This window comes from Artemia franciscana, chromosome 5 (genome assembly GCF_032884065.1).
Source record: "Artemia franciscana chromosome 5, ASM3288406v1, whole genome shotgun sequence".
Lineage (NCBI taxonomy): Eukaryota > Metazoa > Arthropoda > Branchiopoda > Anostraca > Artemiidae > Artemia > Artemia franciscana.
Genome location: NC_088867.1, coordinates 36,397,641 through 36,422,898, shown reverse-complemented (window position 1 = coordinate 36,422,898; position 25,258 = coordinate 36,397,641). Strand labels below are relative to the sequence as shown.

Genomic DNA, 25,258 nt, shown 5'->3' with positions numbered 1-25,258 from the left:
GAAATTTACTTGGAATCAGGCATATAATCTGAAAAGTTCCAAGCATCCCCAGGCGGTGCTTGGGACTCCAAAATATTCTAAAGATCCTAAATATTGAGAAAGGAAACCATGAATAATTCACACATGAATAATGGCGATCTGTGCTACCGGCTACTAATCGCGTACATTTTTGAGCGCTAAAATATTTGAATTATTTTTTTTATCTATTAAATTAGACATGGAACAAAATGACCATAAACTGATCACGATATAATTTGGACTTCCTTCACGTTAATCAAGCATTGGGAGTTTCTACAATAGATAAGGTATATGTTCCCTCTGAAACAAATGATTTGCAACGATCCCACAGCTGTAACTCGCACCAGCAGGAAAAGATGCTTATGTCATTGAATCTATTAGTCACAGACCTATCCATTCACCGAGCCGGGCATGTAATATTACTTGATTCTTTTCTTAGAGAAGAATCTAAACTTGATAAAAAAAAATAGGACAATTATGCTTTTTCAAAGATTTTCAACCCGTATTTAACGTATTTTGAATCTAAAAACAATATATACTATATTTCTAAAATGTACCTAGGTAGGTAGATAGAAAGCTGAATCTCAGCTATGGAATAATAGCAAAAATCTTTCTTTTGCTGATATATTGAAACCATAATATATTGATATATTAATTGATATATACATAATTGATATATTGAAACCATAGCCGAAAAATAGAATCAAAATCATACAGGGGTCATAAAGCTTAAATAGTATTAGCCGATGCTAAAATAAACCTACTGGAATATTGAAGGGAAAGTTCACCACGAGTAATACACTAAATTGTTTATCAAAAATTCAATTTCTTCGCTTAAAAACTATTTTTATTTTTTTTTACTAAACCTACTTGACCAAGAAGTGGTACGCTACTAAATTTTAAAAACCTATTATGAGCAGCTTCCTCACTAAATAATTTTTTAACCCTTATTGTATAGGTTTATTTTTCTTCTTTTTTAAAGAATCCAACTATCGTATTGACTTAGTTTATTAATTAAATTGTTTCAAGAAAAAAAAAACAGATTGCAAGTAATATTATTCATCTATAAGCCATGAAGTAACTATATATATACCCTATATAATTTTCGAATATTTCAAAATATACGAAGAATATATAAAAGAATTAAAGAATAATATCGTACCTTTGAATCTTCATGGCGCAGCTGTTGAAGCAAATTTTCGGCATTTTTTAGCGCCACAAAAAGTCTATCAGCATCGTCACTTTTGCTATATCCTTTGCCAATGCAAGCATTTGCAGGAAAACCAGCTTCCACTAAAACATGCTCTATAAGTGCCGAACCATATTCTAAAAAGAATAATAGCAATGGTAACATCGATAGGAATTCAAAAGACTTTCGACTCAAAACAACGAATCAAATTCAATGTCATATATATTTAGCAAGTAACGGTTCAGAACCTTCTTGGACGTCGCTAGGGTTGCCATCTGGTGAAAAAAACAATAGATTTTAACAATTCTTTGGATGATTTAGTGGGCATTTTCAATAATCCGGTGATTTATGTGCTGATTTAGTGACGTTTTGATTTAGGCAATATAAAAATCACTAGAAATGATGATAAGTCACTAGAGGTGGTAATGCTAGACGTTGCTTTGCTACTCTTTCACGAATAACGAAAAACCGGCCAGATTTGTGAGTAAGGAATAAATGCTGCCGTAATGGATCAGACATTGATTTTTAAACCATCAGAGAAGTATAACTCGTGCATCTTACTTGGTTGGCCACTTTTTTCAAAGACAATATTCACGGTGCCAACCTGATACATCTTTGGGCAGCGTTTTCTACACTGGGAGGCACGCCTCTCCAGGGAGGCATGGTCTAGTCTAAGGGGAGGCACCTAAATTACCCAGGAATGACATTAACTTCAATAAAATAAAAACTACACAGGAACACAAAATATCATAACTCTATCGCGATTGACAGGATTTAGAGGCTCAGACTGAACAGAGACTAGGTTTGCCATCCAGAGATAAAACCAGCGATAGCTTATATATTCTGTTCGATACTCCGAGCAGGGACGATCAATTAGATGATCGTTAGGGATTATCTTTCCGATCAATTAGTTTCTCTCAGTAGGGACTACAGAATTCGTCTTAAAACTAGAGGAGGAATTGATGTAGCTTAAACGGCATATTCAATCGGATATCCAATATGTTAAAGAAAATAATATAACTGACTAAATATCTTTTTGTAAACTCATTCCTGTCAAAGCTACATCCAGTAAAATTTTAATATCTTTAACGATTTTTTAATGAGAAAGGAATGCCCTTGAAACATTGCGTTTGGTTCTGTACAGATGGTGAAATCAATGCCAGGACAAAAAAACTGGCCGCCGAGCAATAATTCTACTCCAAAAGGAGCGCCTTAGCTACGCTTCGATTTGAACTGAAACAGATACATGTCTTCGCCTCGATTGACCAAGAGTAACATCAGTAGATGTCTTCTTCCGCTTGGATTGACAACAAACTAAATAATGGATAATTGTGAATAATGGATGATGGAATTATTAGACAATATAGTAGATGACGATTATGATCGTGAGAAAAGTAGAAGGCGATATCGCGCTCACTCAAGCAGGGTCAGGATAGTCGAGAAAGGCCCAAACTCAAGAATCTCCTGAAAAGGGGATCGCAAATAGCTGGTATATAATATTTCAAACAGACTGACCTCAATTAATAGCCAGTTACAACATTTGGCTGATAACTTTCAAACGAGAGAACTAGTAGGTTTGTCTCAATTGGCAGTCAATAACTAGTGATTTGAATATTGCAGTTGCAGGCTATAAGACTGAATGTGAACTTGTGAAAAAACAAGTTCCACTTTTGAAAAATTACAGGTTATAAGAAAAGAAGTGCGTATTTTATTGCATAAGCGTGTTATTGTTAAAGTGCCGAGTTCAGAAAAAAGGAAATTCTTTGTAATTATTCCATTTATGTGATTTTATCGTTTTTTATTCCTAACATCCCGATTTCAGCTTATTCCTAGAAACTGGTGAGGGTCTAACCTCTACGGTTTTTATGGAAAGTGTGGACCTTAGGCCGGATTGATGAATATGACTTTACATTTTGGAAAGCTTCGTAGAACTGTTGCCTGGGGCCAAAAAGGATACGAATATATGAATTCACATATTTCTAATTTTTTTTCCGTAAATTCTTCTAAAATTGGTTGAAATCTAGTTTCCTTACATCTTCACTTTCACTGAAAATCATCGCTAAGCCTTTAATCTATCATAATTCATTGTCGATCTCAGATCTTGTTTTATTAGTTTTAGTCTAGAAAATGATCCCTCTCCAGAAGCAACGCTTACTGGAATCGTTTAGAATATTCGAATAGCAATAAAGAAGTCTGGGAATACCACTGGTCTATCACTATCCGATAAAAATTTGAACATCTTAAACTGATTTCGAAAAGAAATTTGAACTAAAATTAGATTTCAAAGCTTCCATTTATTCCATTTTTTCGTTTACATGAGCTCTTTTGACCTTTGGTACATCATTTTCTCCTCATAGAATCGTTGGATAAATTTCTAATCCAGCTGCATGTTTTTTAAGAATTTCTTTTTCAATATTTCGAAATTTTTCCCGAAACTTAAGTAATATATTAAGATTTTTTTTTTATTCTTCAAAAAGATCTTTTAGTGATTCTGTAGCTTTATATAGACAAAAATAAAAAAGATATATCGTATGCATTTATGGAGTCTCCTAAAGATTCATCATTACCTTCATAATTGAAACGTTTCTTTCTTTTCCGAAGTCTTTTATTTTGAAATTCTATCGATACTCCCAAATCTTCTGTAAGACTTTTGAAAGAACTAAACCTTGTTCGAATCCAGAGTTTCTGCGATTGCTCAGCAATCTTAAAAGTTTTTCAAATGACGAAAGTGCAACGAAATGACGAAAGATTAAACTTGAAGTTCCTTGCAAATATAATTGACTTAGAACACCAAATCGTACCAAAAAAACAGTGATACTAAAAATGTATGGTTCTTCATTGCATTTCCAAGAGATTCTGTTTCACTTTTAATTTGTGAATCTTCCAAAACTTCTGATATTTAGAAAAGAGCATCACAAAATTCACCTGTTTCGTGTATCACTACTTTTACGCTATGAATCTGGTATTGCAAAGCGGCCTCACATTAAGTCTTTTTACAAGTTTGAGAAAGATCTTTTAAAAGAAAGATCTGTTTCATTATCATGCACCTCCAGCATAACATGATTAAATATATTTTTACCCGTCTTTTCTTGGTGGCTAAAGATGAATGTCTGAAAAAACCAAGCTGCGAGCCCATCAGCTTCCTGTGTAAGTCCGCCAAAACCCATAAGCTTCCCCTCTAACACCCTTTTACCGTTTACTTAAATACAAATATATTTAATACGATCTATCGTATTTATTAAATTAAATACGATCTATCACGACCTCTCTTGCACCAATCATATTCACGAGCAAACTTCCAGAGAGAATAACCGAGCTTTATTTAGCTATCAGCTGCCACGTGGAGCATGCCCCAGAGGAGCATATTTAACTTACTTCTTCAAAAAGGAGCAAAGACTTATTCATACGAAGCAAACATGTTCACCAGAACTAGTCGGATATCAACGATGTTGCTGCTATCACTAATCTAGCTATAAAAAAAATTATCAACAAATATGTCTTTCTTTCTGGAAAGTTGTTTTGCGCTAACTGCATTACAATGCAGTGGCATTTGTCAGGAACTATCTTTTTTTTTCTTTTTCCAGCACGGCCTTTGAAAGGCACAACTGAAGTTACCATCCCATCTTTTGTTAATGCTACCAATGCCTTACACACAAAGATAGAATTTGAAATATCCATAGAACTATTACACAAGCGTTTTCCGTGCTTTTTCTTTTTTTATTATTAAACTGGCTAACTCATGGAGGAATAAATTTGCCAAAAGATAAGAGATAAGAAACAACATGATAGGCTTGTTACTCCTTATTCCTGTATCATTTTGCACATATAAGCAAGAAATCCGTTGTGAAATTTTTCCAGTAAAAATGAGACTTTCTCGAATATAATATTTTCATTCTCATACAACCAGGATTCTGGGGAAAACGTTAGTCGAGTCATAAGAAAACAGGGAAGAAATTTTTATATTCAAAAGTAAAACACAAGTAGAGATGGTATTTTACAAATGCATAATCTACATAAACAAGAGTAGATGAAAATTACCCGTGTTGCTGAGCAGGACAAGCAAAAGCCTCACAATCACAACCACATTCTCCCAACTAACCTGGGAATGATATTATAAAATCTCATGACAGTCGTCCCTTCAATTGATGAAAGGATAGACTAGCCTAATTAATGATAGTTAACTTGCTTGGGGCACTTTCATCAAGATATGCAGCTTCTTTTGTTTTCACTGATGAATGGACACTAAAGCCCAATATATAATAATGGAAAAACAAGAGGTTTGGTGTATATGAGAGCAGTAAGACCTTGATAGCTTGATAACCAGATTTCAGAGCAGACTAGCGTAGGTATATCAAAAGTGGATTACACTAACCAACATGAGGATTTAAAGCCCGTTTTAGATTTTCGCCGTCTTTGAGCTGATCAAGTATACGTTTTAGCTCCTCAATGCTCCCAAGTCCAGCACTTGTTTTTGAACTGATTCGGTCAATAGGGTAGATTTCTCTTACAGCAAATCTGAAAAAAGTTGAATATATAATCTCACATAGGTACAACCAGATCGGATTTTCAAGGAGTACTTGATCAGAAAATGCTTTATGGAGGGGGGATCACGTGACTCACGAAATTGAAAGTGTGGAAATTAGGTAAAGTCACCTTTGAAAAACTAATTCTGTATGAATATTCTTAACGAAAAAAGCTTCAACTAGTCTTGATCCTGTATATAGCACTATAAAGAACTTTACTATATGAAAACGAGCAAAAAATAAAAAGATCAGAAAATGTTTTAGGAAGGGGGATCTCGTGACTCACAAAATTGAAAATGTGAAAAATAGGTACAGTCACCTTTGAAAAACAAATTCTGTAAGAACATTCTTAACGAAAAAAGCTTCTACTAGTCTTGATCCTGTATGTGGCGCTATAAAGAACTTTACTACATGAAAACAAGCAAAAAATAAAAAGATAGATTACTCTTGTACTAGAAGTCAATATTTTACAATAGCGTTTATATTGTTATCAAATTTAATAGCTATTTTTCCTGATTTAAAAAAGGGAAATTGTAAAAAACTGGACAGCTGAATTAAACTCACATATCATATCGAACTTAAAACGAACAGACAAGAAATGTAAAGAACACAAAAAGGACAACGCAACAGATTTCAATTGCATTGTTGTCTAGCCGTGAAAATTCACTCAACATCAGTTGGTTTAGCTCAACATTCATATTCACAGCATCTTCAGCATCATCGTTGTTGAAAAATTAAATAAAAAAAACGAGTTTTTTTAACTGAAAGTAAGGAGCGACATTAAAACTTAAAACGCACAGAAATTACTTCGTATATGAAAGAGGCTGCTTCCTCATCAACGCCCCGCTCTTTACGCTAAAGTTTGACTCTTTCTCTCAATTCTTCTTTTTAAAACAGTAAAAAACTTTAGCGTAAAGAGCGGGGCGTTGATGAGGAAGCAGCCTCTTTCATATACGAAGTAATTTCTGTGTGTTTTAAGTTTTAATGTCGCTCCTTACTTTCAGTTAAAAAAACTCGTTTTTTTTATTTAATTTCTGAACGTTTTTGAATCAATGCATGTTTTGATTTTGGCTCTCCGCAGAGGAATAATCAAAACGAAATTTGCATTTTTTTTGGGGGGGGGGGCTAAAAGGCTTTCTCATAATTTTGATCGAATGATTTTGAGAAAAAAAGAGCGGGGGCGAAGCCTAGTTGCCCTCCGATTTTTTGATTAATTAAAAAGGCAACTAGAACTTTTAATTTTTTACGAATCTTTTTATTGGTAAAAGATTTACGTAACTTATAAATTAGCTTACGTAAAGAACTTTTGTATTCTCATGTTTTTATTACATATATGAGGGGATTCGCCCCATCGTCAGTACCTCGCTCTTTACACTAAAGCTTAAATTTTATCCCAATTCATTAAGAATGACCCCTGAATCACAAAAGCCGTAGAATAAATAGTTGAAATTACTAAAAATACTTTAGCGTAAAGAGCTAGGTATCATAAGGAGGTGAGCCCCTTATATGGGCAATAATTTCTGTTTGTTTTAAGTTTTATTGCTGTTCCTTACTTCCAGCTGAAAAAGCTTTTTCACATTTATTTTTTAATTTTTTTTTAAATAATGCTAGTAAATCCTGCTCTCCCTTCATGGAAGTTTTCTTTTCCCATGACAAATTCTCAATGGAAAGTTCCCCCAGCATATCCCCCTCTTCTCAACCCCTCCCCCCAACCAAAAAAATCCTCCTGAAAACGCCTGTATACTTCCCAATAACCATTACTATATGTAAGCACAGGTCAAAGTTTGTAACTTGTTGCCCCTCCCACGGGGACTGTGGGGGAGTAAGTCGTCCCCAAAGACATAGTTATAAGGTTTTTCGACTACGCTGAATAAAATGGCTATCTCAGAATTTTGATCCGTTGACTTTGGGAAAATAATTAGCGTGGGAGGGGGCCTAGGTGCCCTCCAATTTTTTTGGTCACTTAAAAAGGGCACTATAACTTTTCATTTCCGTTAGAATGAGCCCTCTTGCAACATTCTAGGACAACTGGGTCGATACGATCACCCCTGGGGAAAAAAAAAAAAACAAAAACAAAAAAACAAATAAACACGCATCCGTGATCTGCCTTCTGGCAAAAAATGCAAAATTCCACATTTTTGTAGATAGGAGCTCGAAACTTCTACAATAGGGTTCTCTGATACGCTGAATCTGATGGTGTGATTTTCGTTAAGATTCTATGACTTTTAGGGAGTGTTTCCCCCTATTTTCTAAAATAACGCAAATTTTCTCAGGCTCGTAACTTTTGATGGGTAAGACTAAACTTGATGAAACTTATATATTTAAAACCAGCATTAAAATGCGATTCTTTTGATATAGCTGTTGGTATCAAAATTCCATTTTTTAGAGTTTTGGTTACTATTGAGCCGGGTCGCTCCTTACTACAGTTCGTTACCACGAACTGTTTGATAGCACTAATTATCGATCTGCCAAAATGAAGAAAGAATAGTCGTCTTTTTGGGCAAGCAAAGCTATCACAAGTAATACAAGATTTCTCAGCACTCTTTGTGCTCAGTTCTTTCATACTGCTTCAAAATTTGAAACAGTATGTTGAAGATAGAGGGAAAATTCTAAATTCGAACTGATGCTTGCCTTATCAGTCATGAAGGAACCGGTATTTAGGGCTAATTAAAAGTAAATTACATAATACTTCCAACAGTAACGAATAGCGGCTATAACATTAAGACCCTTTTGGCTAGGACGGCCCAGCAATGAGAGACATGAGAGGATGATTTCACAAAATCATCTATTTTTGTTGATGTACTTGCTGGTGTTCCAGAGGGATAGGGCCTATAAGTTAGAAGCAGGCTGCCAAAGATTCTAAAAGACTTAGATATCTGTAGGAACTTCCAAGGGATGAAGTTACAAAAGTGAAAAATGTGCACAAAAACAATACCCCAATTCTGGTTTATGTTGCATGGCTCTGTAAGCATATGTAAAAGTTATTTAATTTAATAGACATGAAGAAAAAAACAAACCTTAGGTCATCTCCTTCCTTTCTGGGTCGAAGCACAGACAAATTAATGTAGTTTAAATCAGTCAAAATCACATTGCCTCTGTCGTAGAGCTCGACAATTACATGATACGCTGCTTCCCCTGTGCCAAATTGAAGGTCAACGACTCTGTCAACACCAACCTGATTTACATTCTCAAGTCGCTTGTTCTTTAAATGTTTCCTTAGCTAAAATAGTACATACAAAAACATAGAATAATTTTTTAACATCTTGTAAACGAAGTATTGAAATGGGTCTTGATACATCTTAAAATAAATATAGCAATGTCAAGAAATAAAAGGGTAAAAAGCAACGGCACATCTTTACTTATTGTTCAGGTATTAAAAACAATTGACTCGATTTATAAGATCTTTCATATTAAATAGATAATGTTATCTTTAGCTCGATGATACATTTAATGCTTGCGTTGCCATATTTATTATATTCTATTACTTTATATTTTTTCACGCCATAGAAGCTTTGGCAACCATGTTTAATATAAGACCCCAAGCCTCTAGTACTCTATCATAGTACAAATGAGAAAACAAGGAAGCAAACACATCTCCTATTTGATTGTGGTAAGTTTAGTGATTTGTCTTCTTTATAGTTGTCTGATCAAAGGCGTTACGTAATTAGATGATAAAGTGGAATTAAAATTCAAACAAAAACACTATCTGGATTTTGAGATCCCTATTTAGTACCAAACTAGTACGAATTAAGCTAAAGTGTTGAGAGACATCTATCGAATTGACGTTTTGACTCATCAATTAAGACGCTTTAAGCTAGACTTGTTAGGAGTTTAGACTTACTTAGACTTAGAGAAGGAAAAGATAAGAGAATTTTAGTCAATCACTTTATGACCTAAAAATGCAAGGTACGAGTCATGGAGGTGTGAACCCCTGTAGAACCGACTGAAGGAAACAGTATCAAATCAGATGAATTGTATATACAAGTTATAGGAAGAAATAGAAAGCATCCCAAGTTTTAATGTAGTATTTCTTTAAGGGAACTAATTATAGTTCCCAGGTTTGGTAAAAATAAGATATGTGGTATCCTAGCTTTGGTAAACTTGGTGCAGGGAAAGAAAATAGCAACGGTAATACACTGTTATATTTTTGTAGGTACAATAACATAGTTATAACCTACAGGACAAACATGGTAGTTAAACATGGTAGTCAAGTAGTGGTAAGGTGGTCAACCTTAGTGATTACTTCACTCTTTACAAAGCAACCCCAAAAACGTAAAATCAAATTTTAATCGTAAAATCAAACACTGGCAGGATCGATACAAGAAACAAGAGTATAAAGGAGTGATGTTATTGATTTTGAAAGTAAAGATACTACTAGCGTATAGAATTGATTTAAAGTTGAAATTTAGGAAGGGTAATAATCTTTCAGGTAGTTTTGACGACGATAGACTCCAAGATGAGAATCTGAGATGAACTTTATGAGAACAGTTTGATATAAGACTAAAGAGTTTAAAATTTGACAATGTAGAAGGTGGATAAGATTATTTTAGTAAAATAGTTTTCAAAGTAGCAGAAAATGTCTTAGGGAGTAAAGTTAGGGATGGTTTGTTGTGAACCAAAACGACCAAGTTGTCAATTCATTAAAATTCCAAATCTCATGCGAATCTTATAACTTTTGCCAAGGGTAAGCTCCGAATTCTTTAGCAATGAGAAAATTTTTAAAGTTAGGAGTCACATGTGATACCGTTCTTCTACCTCAATCCCAAACACAGAAAATGTAATAAGAAAAAACTCTGTCGAAATCAAACACATCATTTGGTTACAATAGTAGACAGAAACACTCTCAGACCTGTGAGAAAATACTTCTTATAGGATCTTTAAATTTGTCTATTTATTACTTAAAGAACATAACAAGGCAAAGGGGCCAGGGAACTGTCGTACATCTTAAGCACTTTCATAATTTAGTATAACTTCAATTAGAATTCACGCCTGCCTGCTTGCTGGCTTGAACAAAACTTTACTCGAAAGCAGAAACGTGGCTTGAAGAAACGAAAGCCATATAGAAAATCTTCAGACATTCTATGTGACACAAACTATAAAACTTTATCATACAGTAGGCTCTGGATCTAAAAAAAAAGCAAAAACCAAAGCTCAAACCAAAGTCTCAAAAGTCAAAAGTCAAAAAAGTCAAAAGATTATATAGAGATTTCCAAAGACTTTAACATTCATCAATCTGGTCTGGGGTCAAAATTTTCTGTACAACCCGTATAGCTTAAACCCTTGCTGCTTTCTCTAAAAAACATAGAATCAACAGCACAACAGCATAGGATTAAAAATCAGGACAAAACCCAAATTTTACTCCCACAACACTGCGAGGAAGGTATAACTTATTTTGATATTTTACAAGCCTCACAGCAGTTTCTGAGGTGCATAATGTAATTTGTACCTTTTCAGAGCCATTAGAAGATTTTAGCTGCGATTTTTCCAATCGAAATTTCAATTTATAGCAAAAACTCATCATTTTTTAAGAGTTGCAACTGACTTTTTTGTGAGCATCCAAAATTGCCATTCAATCCTTCCCATTGAAAAGCTTCTAGCTATTTCATAGGTAGTGCAATAGCGCTGCTTAGGTAAAGAGAGAAGTGAACATAATGTTTTATTTATTTTTTCACCAAGAAACTTCCTAAGGAAGGAGTTGTCTTAGAAACTTCAGAGGGGCTCAATCAATTGGATATACAAATTGCTAGTGCATTTTTTAAGAGTCTAAAAGTGAATGTAGGGCAACCAGCCCCCCTCCAAGGCATCTTTCCCTCCCAAATACATCGAATCAAAATTTTGAGACAGCCTTTTGTTGATAGTTTTGTTCAGCATAGTCAAAAGGTTTAAAAACTATGCCTGGAAAATTGCTCATTAAACTTCCGAATTTTCCAGGTTTTCCAGGACGCGTGGGAACCCTGTCTCTGGGATTAAGGGGTGTGTTGGACAAAATCGATCTTAAACTGGCTAAAAGAGCAAAATATGAATGATACTAGTGCTACTACTCCTAATACTGCTACTCCTGTCACTACTACTACTTTCAATTCTCCCATTGTTACTTCTGCTACTATTGCTAATGATAACGGTGTTAGGTAAAACTTTTCGGCAATGGTGAGGGTTGTGTTGAACTATGTCAAAACACACTATGTGCATGCAGATAGCCAAAAGTGTGTATTAACAATATCTTTAAAACAGCTAAAAGTATTAAGGTGAAGCTTACAGGTCATTTTGACGGGGATATTGAACTAATTCAAAACGCACTATGTGTATCTGGGCAGTCAATGGGTGTGGCAACAATATCTCAGGAACACCTTAGGGTATTAAGCTAAAACTTTCAGGGCTACCAAAATTACTAATTTTTTTTACTATTTCTACTACTACTGCTGAATTAAACTAAATAAAAATAATTTCAGCGCATCCATAGCATAGACACCATGTCCTAGGAACAGAATTGGGTATTAAGTTTTATTTTCAAGGAAAGTTGAGGGGGTGTAAAACTAAATCCAAAGGATCTTTGTTTATCTAGATAGTTAAAAAATGCATTTGCAATATTCCAGTAACAGCTACGGGTATTATTTTCGAAATTTCAAAGCATGCTATTGGAAATGTTGACCTAAATCAAAAGACACTACATTTATCAAACTTTGTCATAAGAGCGTATTTACAAAATCTTAGTAACGGAAAAAGATATCAAGTTGAACCTTCCAGGGTTATTACAACTAATACTACTACTGCTACTACTGTAACTTCTACTTGTGCTACTATTACTACCACAAGTACTACAGCTACAGCGACTATTTACGACACGAACTTCTTGCGTTTGTGACTACTTGCAGTTACAAAACATTCGACTTAAGAATCCAAATGCTTGTTACTGCAACTGTGACTGCTTGGAACTGCTATTACGACTACATTTGACATTGACTGCAGCATGTACTGGCGTCCGCAGCAACTTACGAATGCGATTACAACAATGTGAATGCTTGAAATAGTGGCCATGACTATTTATGACTACTACCGCGACTATTTGGAATTGAAACTGCAACTGCGGCTTCAAGCAATTATGACTATTTAAAATTTGCAACTGCGACAACTTTCGACAGCTACTACTACTGCTATTACTGTTGAAATAAATCAAAAGAACTTCTGTACATACAGATTGTCAAAAAAGCAGAAATGCAATATCTAAGGAATAGAATAGAATATTAAGCTGAAACTGTCAGGGAAAGTTGAGGGGATGTAAAACTAAATGAAAATAGACTTTTTGTGTCCACGTCACTAAAAGGGTGTCTGTACAAAATCCCAGGAACATCTGTACATTCAGGATGTGTCTTGGGGAATGTTAAACAAATAAATATACACTGTGTATCCTGTTTTGTCCAAAGGGCGTATCTACGATATCTTAGGAACGGCTAAGGATACTAAGTTAAAATTGTCAGGACATGTTGATTGGAAAATTGAACTAAATCAAGGTGCACTATGTATATCCAGAATTGTCACAAAGTTGTAGCTGCAACATCTCAGAAAAGGTTAAGATAAATTAGGCTGAAACGTACAGGGCATGTGGAGGGAGATAGTAAGTTAATAGTTTTCTATAGTCAAGGTTGTAACGTGATGGAGGTTAGGATTCCATGTGCCCCATAGAATCCTAGAGATTATGCAGATTTTCAACCCACGTATTTGAGTTTTTGTCCTTGTAGCAATCGAAAAGCATTATAGCATCACTATTCAAAACTTTTGTAAGATTTTGTGTAACATGAAACAGTAAGCCGAAATCTAGATTCTTATGGAGAAAAACTTAATTGATTTAATATATTCGTTTCTTAATCAATAAAAACTACATCAATTAGAAACGAACAGAAATTAATTTTAAAAAACTGTTTTCGTAACGGAAGCTTTTCAAGGAATATTAGAGAGCTATATTAAACCAAAAACGAGCAGAGATATAAAGTCAAATAATTTTCCCAGCGTAAAACTACCCCGAATCACTATCAAAAAATAAATCAAACTCAAAACGAAAAGAAACTACAATTTAGTAAAACTCAAAATAAGCAGTAACCACCACAAACAGGAGAAGGGCTAACACCCCCACGAGCCATCTAAAGAGCAGAATATAATCTGCACTTTACTGAAAATAAAACACATTTTAAACATTACTATTTTTTCTAAATTTAATAATATTAATAAGACTTTAAAGGAATGAATACCAGTATATACAATAAAAATCCACAGTAATTAGTTTTTTTATTACTCTTGGTTATGATCATTATTTTTATTTGTTTTTTTGTTTTTTCTTTTGACGACAAAAACACAGATTTTGAAATAAGGATTGTTTCAGTGAAGTGTAAATTAAGTTCAGTTCTTTAGCTGTCGCGGGGGGTGTTAGCCCTGCTGCTCTTTTTGGTAATGTATGCTTGTTTTTAGTTTGGCATGGTTCTTTATTGTAATTTCTTTTCGGTTCGAGTTTTATATATTTTACTGATGGTGATTTATAGTAATTTTTAGCTGGAAGAATTATTTGACTTTATTTCTGCTCATCTTTACGTCAATGTAGCTCTTTACTTTTCTCTAAAAATTTTCTTCGGTGGAAAGTTTTTTTTAATTAATCTTGTGATATATTCATAATTCTTTTATAATAGTCTATATTTCCTATCATGTTTTCCTCTGTATTTCCTATATATACTTCCCGCTGTCGCTTACTCTAGGCTTTCTACAAAGGTTAATCATGTGGAAAAACTACTCAAGGTTGTTGCAGCAAAGCTGGAAGCTTATGAATTGAATTACCCGCAACTGCCAAAGCCTACAATTCCCGACTTGCATGCTCCTATTATTGTGTCAAACCTTCTCTCTACTCTCTAAAAGCCAATAAAACGGAAAGTTGTGGTAGACCAGATAAATGGTCATAAATCAATCACTAGTATACATCCTGTATGTGACAAACTGATTATCAATATAGATAAATCAGTTGTCGAAGATTTCCATTTGTCAGTAACTGGAGCGATAACTGGCTCTTCTGCGAAAGTCCAAACCAAGAAGTTTTACGGCCTCTTGAAAGGAATTCCAAGCGATTTTCAATTATCTCACCTGATTTCCTGCCCTGGCGTTTTTGACGTCTCTAGGCTAAGGATATCCACTGCAGTAAAAGTTGAATTCTCTGATGCAATGTCAAGAGCCAAAGGATTCAGATATGGTCTTAAAGTCGGACACAAAACCTCAATTGTTATGAGTTCAAGGCGATTCCCCGTTGTTGTAACAACTGCCAGTCCCCTGAACACTTCCATTAATCTTGTTCCAACGTAACACCAAAATGTGCGCGATGTGCCAGTCCCCATGTCTCGAATATAGACTCGCCTTGCAATTCGTCACCTAAGGGTGCAAACTGTGGAGGCAATCATGTTTCGTTTAGCTTCACATGTCCCAAACTGAAAGCAATTGCAAGTCTCAATTTGCCAAAAACTAATTAACGTATGTATCAGCATAAGTCGCGTCTTTTAATGTTTATGGGACAAAAAACAAAGATCTGACCGTTGATGAACTATTTCTACTTCTGGAAGGCCTTCCGCGGGCTTAGCATGTATTATAAAACAAAAACTCAGCTTTTTATCTCCATTATATTTTTTTTCTGACGAACATTTTCTAGCTATAAGAATAGACAAAACCGTTTTAATTAATACATATATGCCTCATGATGGAAAGAATATGACTTCTCTGACTAAGTTTACCAAAGCAAGTCCAAGTTTAAAAATTCTCCTCCATAGAATAAGCAAGGATGGTTACGAATTTATTATTATAGATGATGTGAACATTGATATAAAGCTTGATTCTGTGCCTACTGTGAACCTCCTTGATAGTCTTCCTGATTACACAATAATTGCAAAGGGTCTATCTTTTTCGCATGTGCATCATTACGGCAGCCTATCAGACATTAATCATGTGATTTGTCCCCCGTTTATTGTATCTTCAACAGTGCACGTCCACGAAGATGAGCAAGACACTGATCAGCCAATTATCGCTGTACTTTTCGATTAGAACATATAGCACAGCCCAGGCAGGTTCCTCTGCCTCTAAATGGTTTGTTCGGAGTTACTAGAAAAATGCTAAAATATCATTATATGTTTCAACCCTGGTCATACTCCTTGGTTCTTTACGTCTATCCTTTCATTTACTCCAGCTGAGTGTTCGCTCTAAAAAAAAAAAAAGCAATTATGAACTAAATCGGTACTTCAACCAAATTGTGTGGTGTTTAAAACGTGTAGAGGAGGTTGTCATCCCTCGGGAGCGAGTGAGAAGAAGTACGAGGAAACCAATCTGGTCGCGTGACCCTAAACTGAAAATCGTGAAAATTAAAGCCAAATGGTGGGTGCGGATATGGATGTATGTGAAATAAAACAAAAAACCCAAGCGTGTATTTAGGAACATCTGTGATCAAGCCGATATAAAGGGTTAGATTGTCCTACCAATAAGAATGAATCGAACAAAGTGATTAATTCAGCTAAATTAGATAATTCATCAAATCTTAATTACCCCATCTCGTCAGCTGTGTGGTCTGACCAATACTCAGTAATATTTTCTAAAGTGAATTTTGCAGTCCACGCGTTTTACCCAAAATTGCTTGATTCGGCTTTCCCGTCTTCTTTTACTCAGGCACAAGCTCTACCCATTTCTGTTAATGCTGTAATGGCATCGGTTAACAAATTGGACTCAAGTTCTCTCGACGTTGACGGAACTAGTGTTTATCATCTTAAAATAAATTGCCCGTCTTTGTTTTGTTTTTTTTAATTACAGTTGCTTTTCCAATTGTGCATTTGTTCTTCTCTTGTTCCTGATAGCTTTTTGTGTGGAACGGTCACTTCTGTTCTTAAACGAGTTAAGAGTCCATTAGATTGTTCTTTTTACATATCCTACTTCCTTTCATCAGTTTGAATGCTAATTTTGAGAAGAACCAGCTCGGTTTTCGGTCTGGCATCGGTTGCAAGCAAGCTCACCATGCTTTGGCTCGCCTTCTTAAAGACGCTTCTGCTAAAGGATATGGTCTTCACATTTTGTGCTCTCGATCTTTCTAAGGCTTTCGATAGTATTCTACAGCGCGGTGTACAGCATAGTGGAGTAGTATCTCCAAGTAAGTTTTAAATTCTCTGCATTTCCAATATTCTTGAGAATATTTCATCTATGTGTTTTGTTGGGTTAACTGATATTTCATACCTTGCTTATGCTGATGATATTTTTCTAATTCGCCGGTCTAAACTCAGACAATCCCAGATGGTTCATAAAATTTCTTATTCTTATACTAAAATCGGTCTTTCGCTTAATGTTGGTAAATATGGGTGTCTTTCTTTCAATTTTCCATCCCCTCCTAAATCTCTAACTTCTGAAAAAATTCCCATCCCTCATGTAGATTCGATGCAGTAGTTGGGTTACTTACCAAAATACCACTTACTATTTACTAAAAATCTTGAGCCTTTTTGTGAGCGTGCCATCCGGGATGCTACAACGAAGATCCAGACTGGTTACTTTAAAATTGTAGCCAATCGAGGCAAAATATTATCGTACTGCCCTTGGAAAGCTTTATTCCACTTTTTCAGGTCATTCTGTTCTTTACCTTTCTGGGATTTACCTATTTATAGCAAGAAGGATTTTAGTGAGATTCGAGTGGCTTTTTCTTCTTCTTCTTCTCCTGCTTCAGCAAACGAGGGCTTTTCAGTCGAGATTATTCAGCCCTTTTCCTTTTGATTCACTCTGTGAGAATGAACACAGCTACTGAATTGGTTGCTTCTTAATTATCTTGAATCTGCTAAGATTTCTTTCAGTGGATCTTTTGAATCTATGCAATGATTAATTGTTTCATTTTTTTTTAATTACAATACCTTCACAGAGGGTAAGAGGGATCTGAGTCACTTGAATTAGGGAACTGATGAACTGATATGAAAACACCTATAAATTTCGCCCATTTGAGCCAGACCGAATTCTATGATAAGTTTTAGAAAGGTGCTTATTAGGAAAGGGCAATAAAATTGAATTATTCTTATTTAACAATACCTCTGATAATCTACAGCGGTATATGTTTCTAACGAAGATTGGTCTCCCGCTTGGCTGGTCAATATTTAAAGCATTTCTTGCAATTCCATGTGCCTGATGGTTACCACTTATAACTAAGTGGCTTGGAACATGCTGGAGGTAAGTTCTTATGCCTCTTAAACAAAATTATCAATAATGCTAAGACAATGAAATGTATCTATATCCATCTTATACTAAGAAGCTGAGGGTAGCAGCTCTAATCTTGGCAAAGGGTCAGAAAAAACTATAGTATTTTGCAAATTAGCAATCAGAAGTTGATTATTCATGAGGTGCTCTAATGCCATGATCATGGCATTTAACTCTGCAGACATTATAGACACATTATCATATGTTCTCTCACCCATTGCAATATTAAGGGATGGGAGATAAACTCAACTTCTTACCTTCTCATTCATTTTGGACCCATCAGAAACTTAGTACTTGTTGGTTTCCTAAAGCCAAATATGAGACGGATTATATCGTTTCGTGGTGTTTCAATTTTTTACATCAGGGTCTTTGCACAAGCACCATAAGCAAGGAGCCCATAATCAATACGGGGTCTTATTTGTGATTTATAGAATTGGAGTAGAGTTTCTCATTAAAGCCCCAAGGTGTGGATAGTAGTCTTTTAAATTATTCTTGTTTTTCTACAGCATTTTTTTGTTATGTTTTTGATGTGAAGGTGGAAATTATGCTATTAGATCAAGTATGAGACATAGGTAATTAATTTGATTTTCCTCTGGAATAATTATTCCATTTAGCGTTAGTCTTGCATTAAAATCATTTCGCTTATGGTGGAATTGGATGATTTTCGACTTGGTGGGTGCAATAAGTAAAGCAGGATTTTGAGAAAACTCTTCAAATTGGAAAAGTGACTTTGCAACTTTGAATGTACAATCTCAAAGGTGTTACCAGTTGCCCATAACACCAGATCATCAGTACATTGTAAGCTGATGTGTGGAAGGTTCATGTCCCAGAGAAACAGGGAGTGGAGGAGACAGCTCAGGACTATACCCTATGGAAGACCTTTGGTCATTGTAGTTTTGGGTGAGGAGTCTGAACCTGCACAAACAATGAAACCCCGATTTTCTATGAAAGATTTTATAAAGGATGGTGGTAATCCAAGACTTGCAAGTTTAGCTAAAAGGATCTGGTGGTTAACATTGTCATATGCCCCTTCAAAATCTAGGAATGCAGCAACTAGGATATCATTTTTAGATAGGGATTCATTTATTGCACTTGTTAACAATATTTAAGCAGCTATTAATGAGTGGTGTTTCCTGAAACCAGTTTGAGCACAAGGTGACATATTATTCTTCTCAACAAACCATAGCAGTCGATGGTAAATCATTTTCTCCATTACTTTTCCCAGAGTAGGAGTAATCATTATAGGACTGTAAGGCTCAGGGTCATATTTGCGGTTATTTTTCTTTAATATTGGTTGGAGGGATGAACCTCTCCAAATATTGGGGAATGTGGATGCAGTCCAGGCATAGTTATAGCAATTTAGGAGTTTCTGTTTATAAGAAGGGGTGAGATTCGTTATCCACGTAGGATGTATGTTATTGTTGCTACTCGTAGCCTTAGCCCTGATATGTTGCATTGTATTATTCAGTTCATGAATTGAGAATGGACAGGTTATATACTCTGATCCTGGGCGAGGATGGTATATCGGATTTATCCAGACTAGGGATGCTGATATTATTTGATGTTAGTTTTTTTGAGAAAAGAGTAGCAAACAATTTTGCCTTTTCATTATCATTGTCATATTGGGTAATATTATATAGTAGCTCATACTGGAGTGGGTTGGGGGATGTTTTTTCCCACAGATGTGGCTTATTAGTTTATGTATAATTGGCTCACACGTTTCTCTGGAAAGACTATTTGCAAAATTATTCCAGTAATTATATTTAGCATTTATTATAGTCCTCTTGAAATTAGCCTCTGCTGGTAATTTACTTAAATATATAGCAGGTTTTTTTTTTATATTTCTCCTAGCTGCCTTTTTTGTTCTCCAGTTAATTTGGTCCTCTTTTGTCCACCATGATGTAGGAGTGTGTTTAGGGAATCTTTTCCTATGTGTTGTCTTGGGGATTGTATGAATAGGCTGTATTTGTTAGCATGGATGCCAAAACTTCAGCATGTGTGTAAGCTGTCACAAGTGAAATATATGATTCCTGGGTAAGACTTAAAATTTCATCATTAAGCTTATTTTTTAAGATAGTCTAATTTACTTTAGTCTTAATATATTTGGGGGTATGTGGCAGAATTTTAGTTGTTTCATTTAATGAGGAAACTATGGCAAAGTGGCCTGTGCAAGGGTATCAATTTTATTTATATAAACTTTATTCAAAATATTTATTGACACAATTTGTAGGTCAATTGTGGAAAATTTGCCACTTTTGGAGTTAAAATACGTATTTCGATTTGGAGGGTTAGCAACTACTAATTCAGCATTATTTGATATCAAACTTTCAATAAACTTACCAGGTTTATTTGCTGGCTTATCCCCCACAGAGACTGTGGGCATTCAAATCTCCACAAATAATCATGTTTTCTAGCATATTATAATTAGTTATATAACTGAAGAAATCCATGGCATCTGTAGTTTGGCCATTAAGGTTATAAAAGCTTATTATGTAAGTTTTGGTATTATTAAGCTAAACATTGATTCCAATTGTATCAACATCATTTAAAAATTCTAGAAAGTTAATTCCACAAAATTTGATTTTATTATTTATTATTAAAGCTAAACCACCTCCTTTTCTCTCTGAAGACCTATCCTTTTTCAGGATAGTATATTTTGAAAGCTTTGTTTGTTGGTATTTGGTCAAATGGGCTTCCTGAAGGTAAGCAATATCGATGGAATTATTATTCGTTAAAGATATTAGGTCATTAACTAATTTTCTGAAAGTGATCTTATATTCCACTGAAGTATTGAGATGTGCTGCTTTGTTGCTTTAATTTTTCGTATGACCGTGTGTCAACGTTTAGCTTTGTTAGAAGTAGAGCAAGATCCTTTTTGCTTATGATTGGGTAGGTACATGTTTGCCAATTCATTTATGATTTTTACTTTCTGTGGCTGTTGTAGGTTCATAGACTGAATTGCATTAGAGTTAATATAAAGAGGCATATATTAGGTGTTAGCTTGTTTAGATTTTCGTCCGGCTTGTCATTAATTAGGGGATCAACTCCTAGCAATGCTTCTGATTTATTTCTGCTTGGGAGGGGTAATCGGACTAACCTATTACCATTGGATGTGGAGGCTAGTTGCCTCAGCCTTTGCAATTCTCTCAGATAAGAATGTGAGCTGGGATGTTTTGAGGAAGTAGTCTTATGGGGGTGCTTGTTGCTTTGGGTAGGTTGGGTGTTCTGTAACTGAATGTATTGGGTGGTTTCATAAAGGGTTTAGTTTTGTGTGATTGGACTGCGTTTGCTTCCAGACCTGTAAATGGGTAAGGTATATCTTTCTCTTGTTGCTTTAGCTGTCACGTAGGTATAGTTTTCACATGCAGGGCATAGTGTTTTATTGGAAGAATCATGGGGGCCTTTGCAATTTATACATTTAGGCTGATCATTTTAACAATTTGCCGTTCCTTTGGGATGGGATCTTTTACATTTACTGCAGGCTTGTAAAATTTCACTGTATTTGTTTGTTGTGTATCCTAGTTTTAGATATTTTTGACATTGGGTTGGTTTTGGCTTGTAGGGCTTGTGGGGTTTCATTTGTCCAAAGAGGAATGTCTGGCCTAGGCTATTGTTTTTTTTTTCTGAGTGTGAATACGAAAGACTTGCTTGACTTTTGGCCATTAACATCTAGTTTTCCCAGTTGGGTGACATCTGCAACTGGGATTGGGTTACCAGTTCTGTCAGAGCGCCCTTCCTTTAGCTCCTGAATAGGTATTTCTGGAGAGATATTATAAACAACTATTTTAGTTGGGTAATGGTTTGGGGTCCATAGAGCAGACTTTATTGGGATGTTAAAAAAGGGGTTTTAAGTTAAGTAGTATGTGTGCTAATTTACAATCTTGGAGGACTATTAGCAAAGATCCATCATGGTTAATGCTTAAAGAAAACAATGATTTTAACACTTTGAAGACTGCAACCCTTAATAGAGCTACTCTATGTATCTCAAAGGGATATCAGGAGAAATTTTTTAGTATATTCCGAGGTTTTGCAAAGGAGGAGTTGGGGCAAGGGGAGGGGAATTATTTTTTATTGGGGAGATTTTTTCTTTTTTCGGAACCCCTAAAAGGACCTCTTGAAAGTCATTTTCATTTTCAGCATGGATAGTGACAAACGCCCCCACCTCCACCATTGTCTTATTCATTGAGTTTGACCCATCATGTGAGCTTTGAGATAGTGAGCTTGACCAGCCAAGATGTGGAGCATTTTCGGTAGTATTTGAAGTAGAGTCCAGGGGGACTTTTTTTTGGGGGGGGGTGTTCTATGCATTGCCTATTGGAATAAGGTTTGATACTAACGAAAGGAGGTTATAATACCGGACTGTCTGCACTCTTGTGAAGGGAGGACTTCACCATCCACAAAAAAAAATCACAGTGTGGTCCAGAAGATGGTTTGGTGCACGATTGGTTGGGTCGACTGCTGATAAATCGAGATAAATATTCACAAGAAATTTAATTATAAATTTCTTAAAGTGTTGCTGTTGTGAAGTGGCTTATTTCCTTTTCTGTAAATATCTTCTCTATCTTCCTATTTAGTATAGGAATCGAAAAATAATAAGTAATTTTTACCTTCCGAATATTCCTGAGAAGCTGACTGATTTACAAGAAAAGCTTTCAGAAGCAGCGCAACGGCGTTGGTCGCCTCTCGCCTCACCATGATTCGATCCGTTTGTTTTATCAACTTTATTTATGTAATGTTATTGTTTTTGAATCACTTTTTTGTGTGTTTGTGTGTGTATAATCAACTATTTAGCTAGTGATGTGAGTGGGTTATAAATAAATATCATTATTATCTTTTTCAAAAAAAAAATAAATACCTTCATAGTAAAGCTTGATGGAGCAGGATTTTTAGGCCAGTCGAATTTGGTCAAGTGTAATCTAATGCCAGACTCAAATAACAATGTAGATTTTTCTTCTTGTCTATTTAATTTGATCAAGTATGTTTTATTATCAATATCGTAAATGTTGTTTACTCTCATTCCAATGCACCTAGAAAATAGTAAAAATTCATAAATAAACATAAAAAACGAAATATGGAGTGCAGAAACACTAGAGCCTCTAATAAACTTCATACGTCCTGGTATCTTTATTTCAACAATCCAAGATGGTTACCCTTCTTTAAATAAAATTTGCTACTACTGCTAACATTTCACTGCAGCACCATGCCACCTGAGGCCAGCGAACCCATCTCTGCCCCAATCTATTCAAAGCTTCGCTCTTTCCTCTCTCCCTTTCAGTTCCAACTTCCCGTTAATCCTTTCTTACGACCCCTTCTACCACATTAGAGTATCCTGCTTTTTTGGGGGTCCAGGTGGATGGGCAAAAAGCGCAATTTTTAGCAAACTATTCTGCTTGTTTCGTAAAACTTGACCTACCCATTTTAACCTGTATTCCATTATATCCCAAGCAATTGGGACTAAAGTGCGTATGAAGCTTATTGTGGTGATATACGGTCAGTCAAACGAGTACCTAAGGCCGTCCGTAGATAATTCCTCATGGAAACATCTAGCATATCTTCCTCAACCTTTCAAAGTATCCATGCCTGAGAACCATACTGAACCACTGTGGTTATTGCGGTTTTCAATATCCAAGTCTTAGTTTGAGTACACATCTTTGTATTCTTCCAAACTTTTTTCAACTGCAAAAAAAGCCTCCCGCTTTTACGCTATTCTACAATACAGATTTTCGCTTTCCTCCACCTCCGTTTTTACTAATGTTAGCAATTTCAGTGAAGCTACCCACTTGGTTTGTTTTTTCATTACCTAATATTACGTCTTCATTTCTGTTTATTCCTACTTTACCAAGTTTTGTTTTGTCAACATTAATTTTTAGATCTATTACCATAGCATGAACTCTCAAAATCTAAAAGAAAAATTCGTTTAGTTATTAATAATTTTATTTAAGACAATCATATTACTGTCTTTTCAAAGCCTAGCAGAGTTGTTCCCTCTTAATTAAAATTATCTTTCCCAACAGCCCTTGAAATGTTCCTTAGAACAAAGCCCATCAAAATAATCGGTACAAACAGGTATAAGACACAGCATAAATTATTTTTTGATTCCGCACTGAACCAACTATTAACCTTACTTTGAAGTACTATCTCATATAAAGAGCAAGGGTAGGATCTTTATTGTTAAGCTTGTCTATCAGCTGAATCAGATGCTTGTTCCTAATCTATAAAACTAAGGACTAATGGGTTTTTGGCACTCTGGTTCAGACACTTCTCAATTATTTATCAATCTCAGTGTGACAATGTGTTCAATGCATCCTCTCACCTTCCTACAGGCTTTTTCTGGCGACATTCTTGATGAACAACCTGTTCTGGCGAGACAATTATCGTGTTCTAGAGACCAACAAAGGTTTTATTGATCAACAAATTGTTGATAAACAAGTCTGTTCTCGTGATTGCTGATCAACAATTTGTTGGCCAGAAAAGACCCTATACCTAATGTTCTTCTCTTTAAACTTTATCAACATTGTCTCTTAGTCTAATCATGCCTATAAGTATCATCATACTAAGTAATTTGATTCTTATGGAAATAAGACTGATATCTCCGTAATTACTACATTCACTACTTTCCCTTTCCTTATAAATGGGATTGATTGAAGTTTTCCTAGAGTCACTAAAAACTTCCTCTATATCGAAATCATATTCAGTCTTCAGTGTTTCAACTCTAAATTAGTAATCAAAATATTTAAATAACTTATCTACGATGCTATCAGCACCTAGAGCCTTATTATTTGCTATTGTATCAGGAAAAAAATATATCAACAAAAAATCGGCAATAATTGAAAATTCTTGGCAAAAACGATGGATTAAATTTCCAATTTCAAGGACAGTTTCATTTAAAAAATCTGAAGATTCGACATCTGGAATACAAAATACAGCTATCCACAAACTTTGGATATTCGTTTTAGACTCCATGCCATATTGGATGCTCTTTGTCAATTCTATAGTTCCTATACAATGGTCTCCTTACAAAACAAGGCAAAATTACATTATGACAAAGGACTTTCTTTAGTTTGACAATTCCAAAACTGGTAAAATTTACCTACTTTAGGCTACAGCTGTTTAGATTTCTACAAGGAAAGGGGCAATTCTCTTCCACCTGGATTTTGAAAGCACGTAAGTATCCAAATTAACTTTTAAAAAGAAGACATATTTAGAATGAACAAATGTGAAAGGTTTCTAATGTTGTGAGGTGGGCTAATAGGTTTCCAATATCAACAAGAAATGGCACTAGCAGTGCCAT

At 35.1% G+C, this 25,258-nt stretch overlaps 1 protein-coding gene across 1 annotated transcript in view; it reads right to left on the bottom strand.

The window, feature by feature from the left end:
- Positions 1-25,258, bottom strand: part of LOC136027348 (ribosome quality control complex subunit NEMF-like) — a 123,784-nt gene that overhangs the window by 83,065 nt on the left and 15,461 nt on the right. Inside the window, exons 3-6 of the mRNA XM_065704505.1 lie at positions 22,823-22,994; positions 8,748-8,950; positions 5,580-5,722; positions 1,181-1,344 (exon numbers count right to left, since the gene is read on the bottom strand). Coding sequence (XP_065560577.1) covers positions 1,181-1,344; positions 5,580-5,722; positions 8,748-8,950; positions 22,823-22,994 — 682 coding nt within the window. The remainder of the gene's footprint in view (positions 1-1,180; positions 1,345-5,579; positions 5,723-8,747; positions 8,951-22,822; positions 22,995-25,258) is intronic.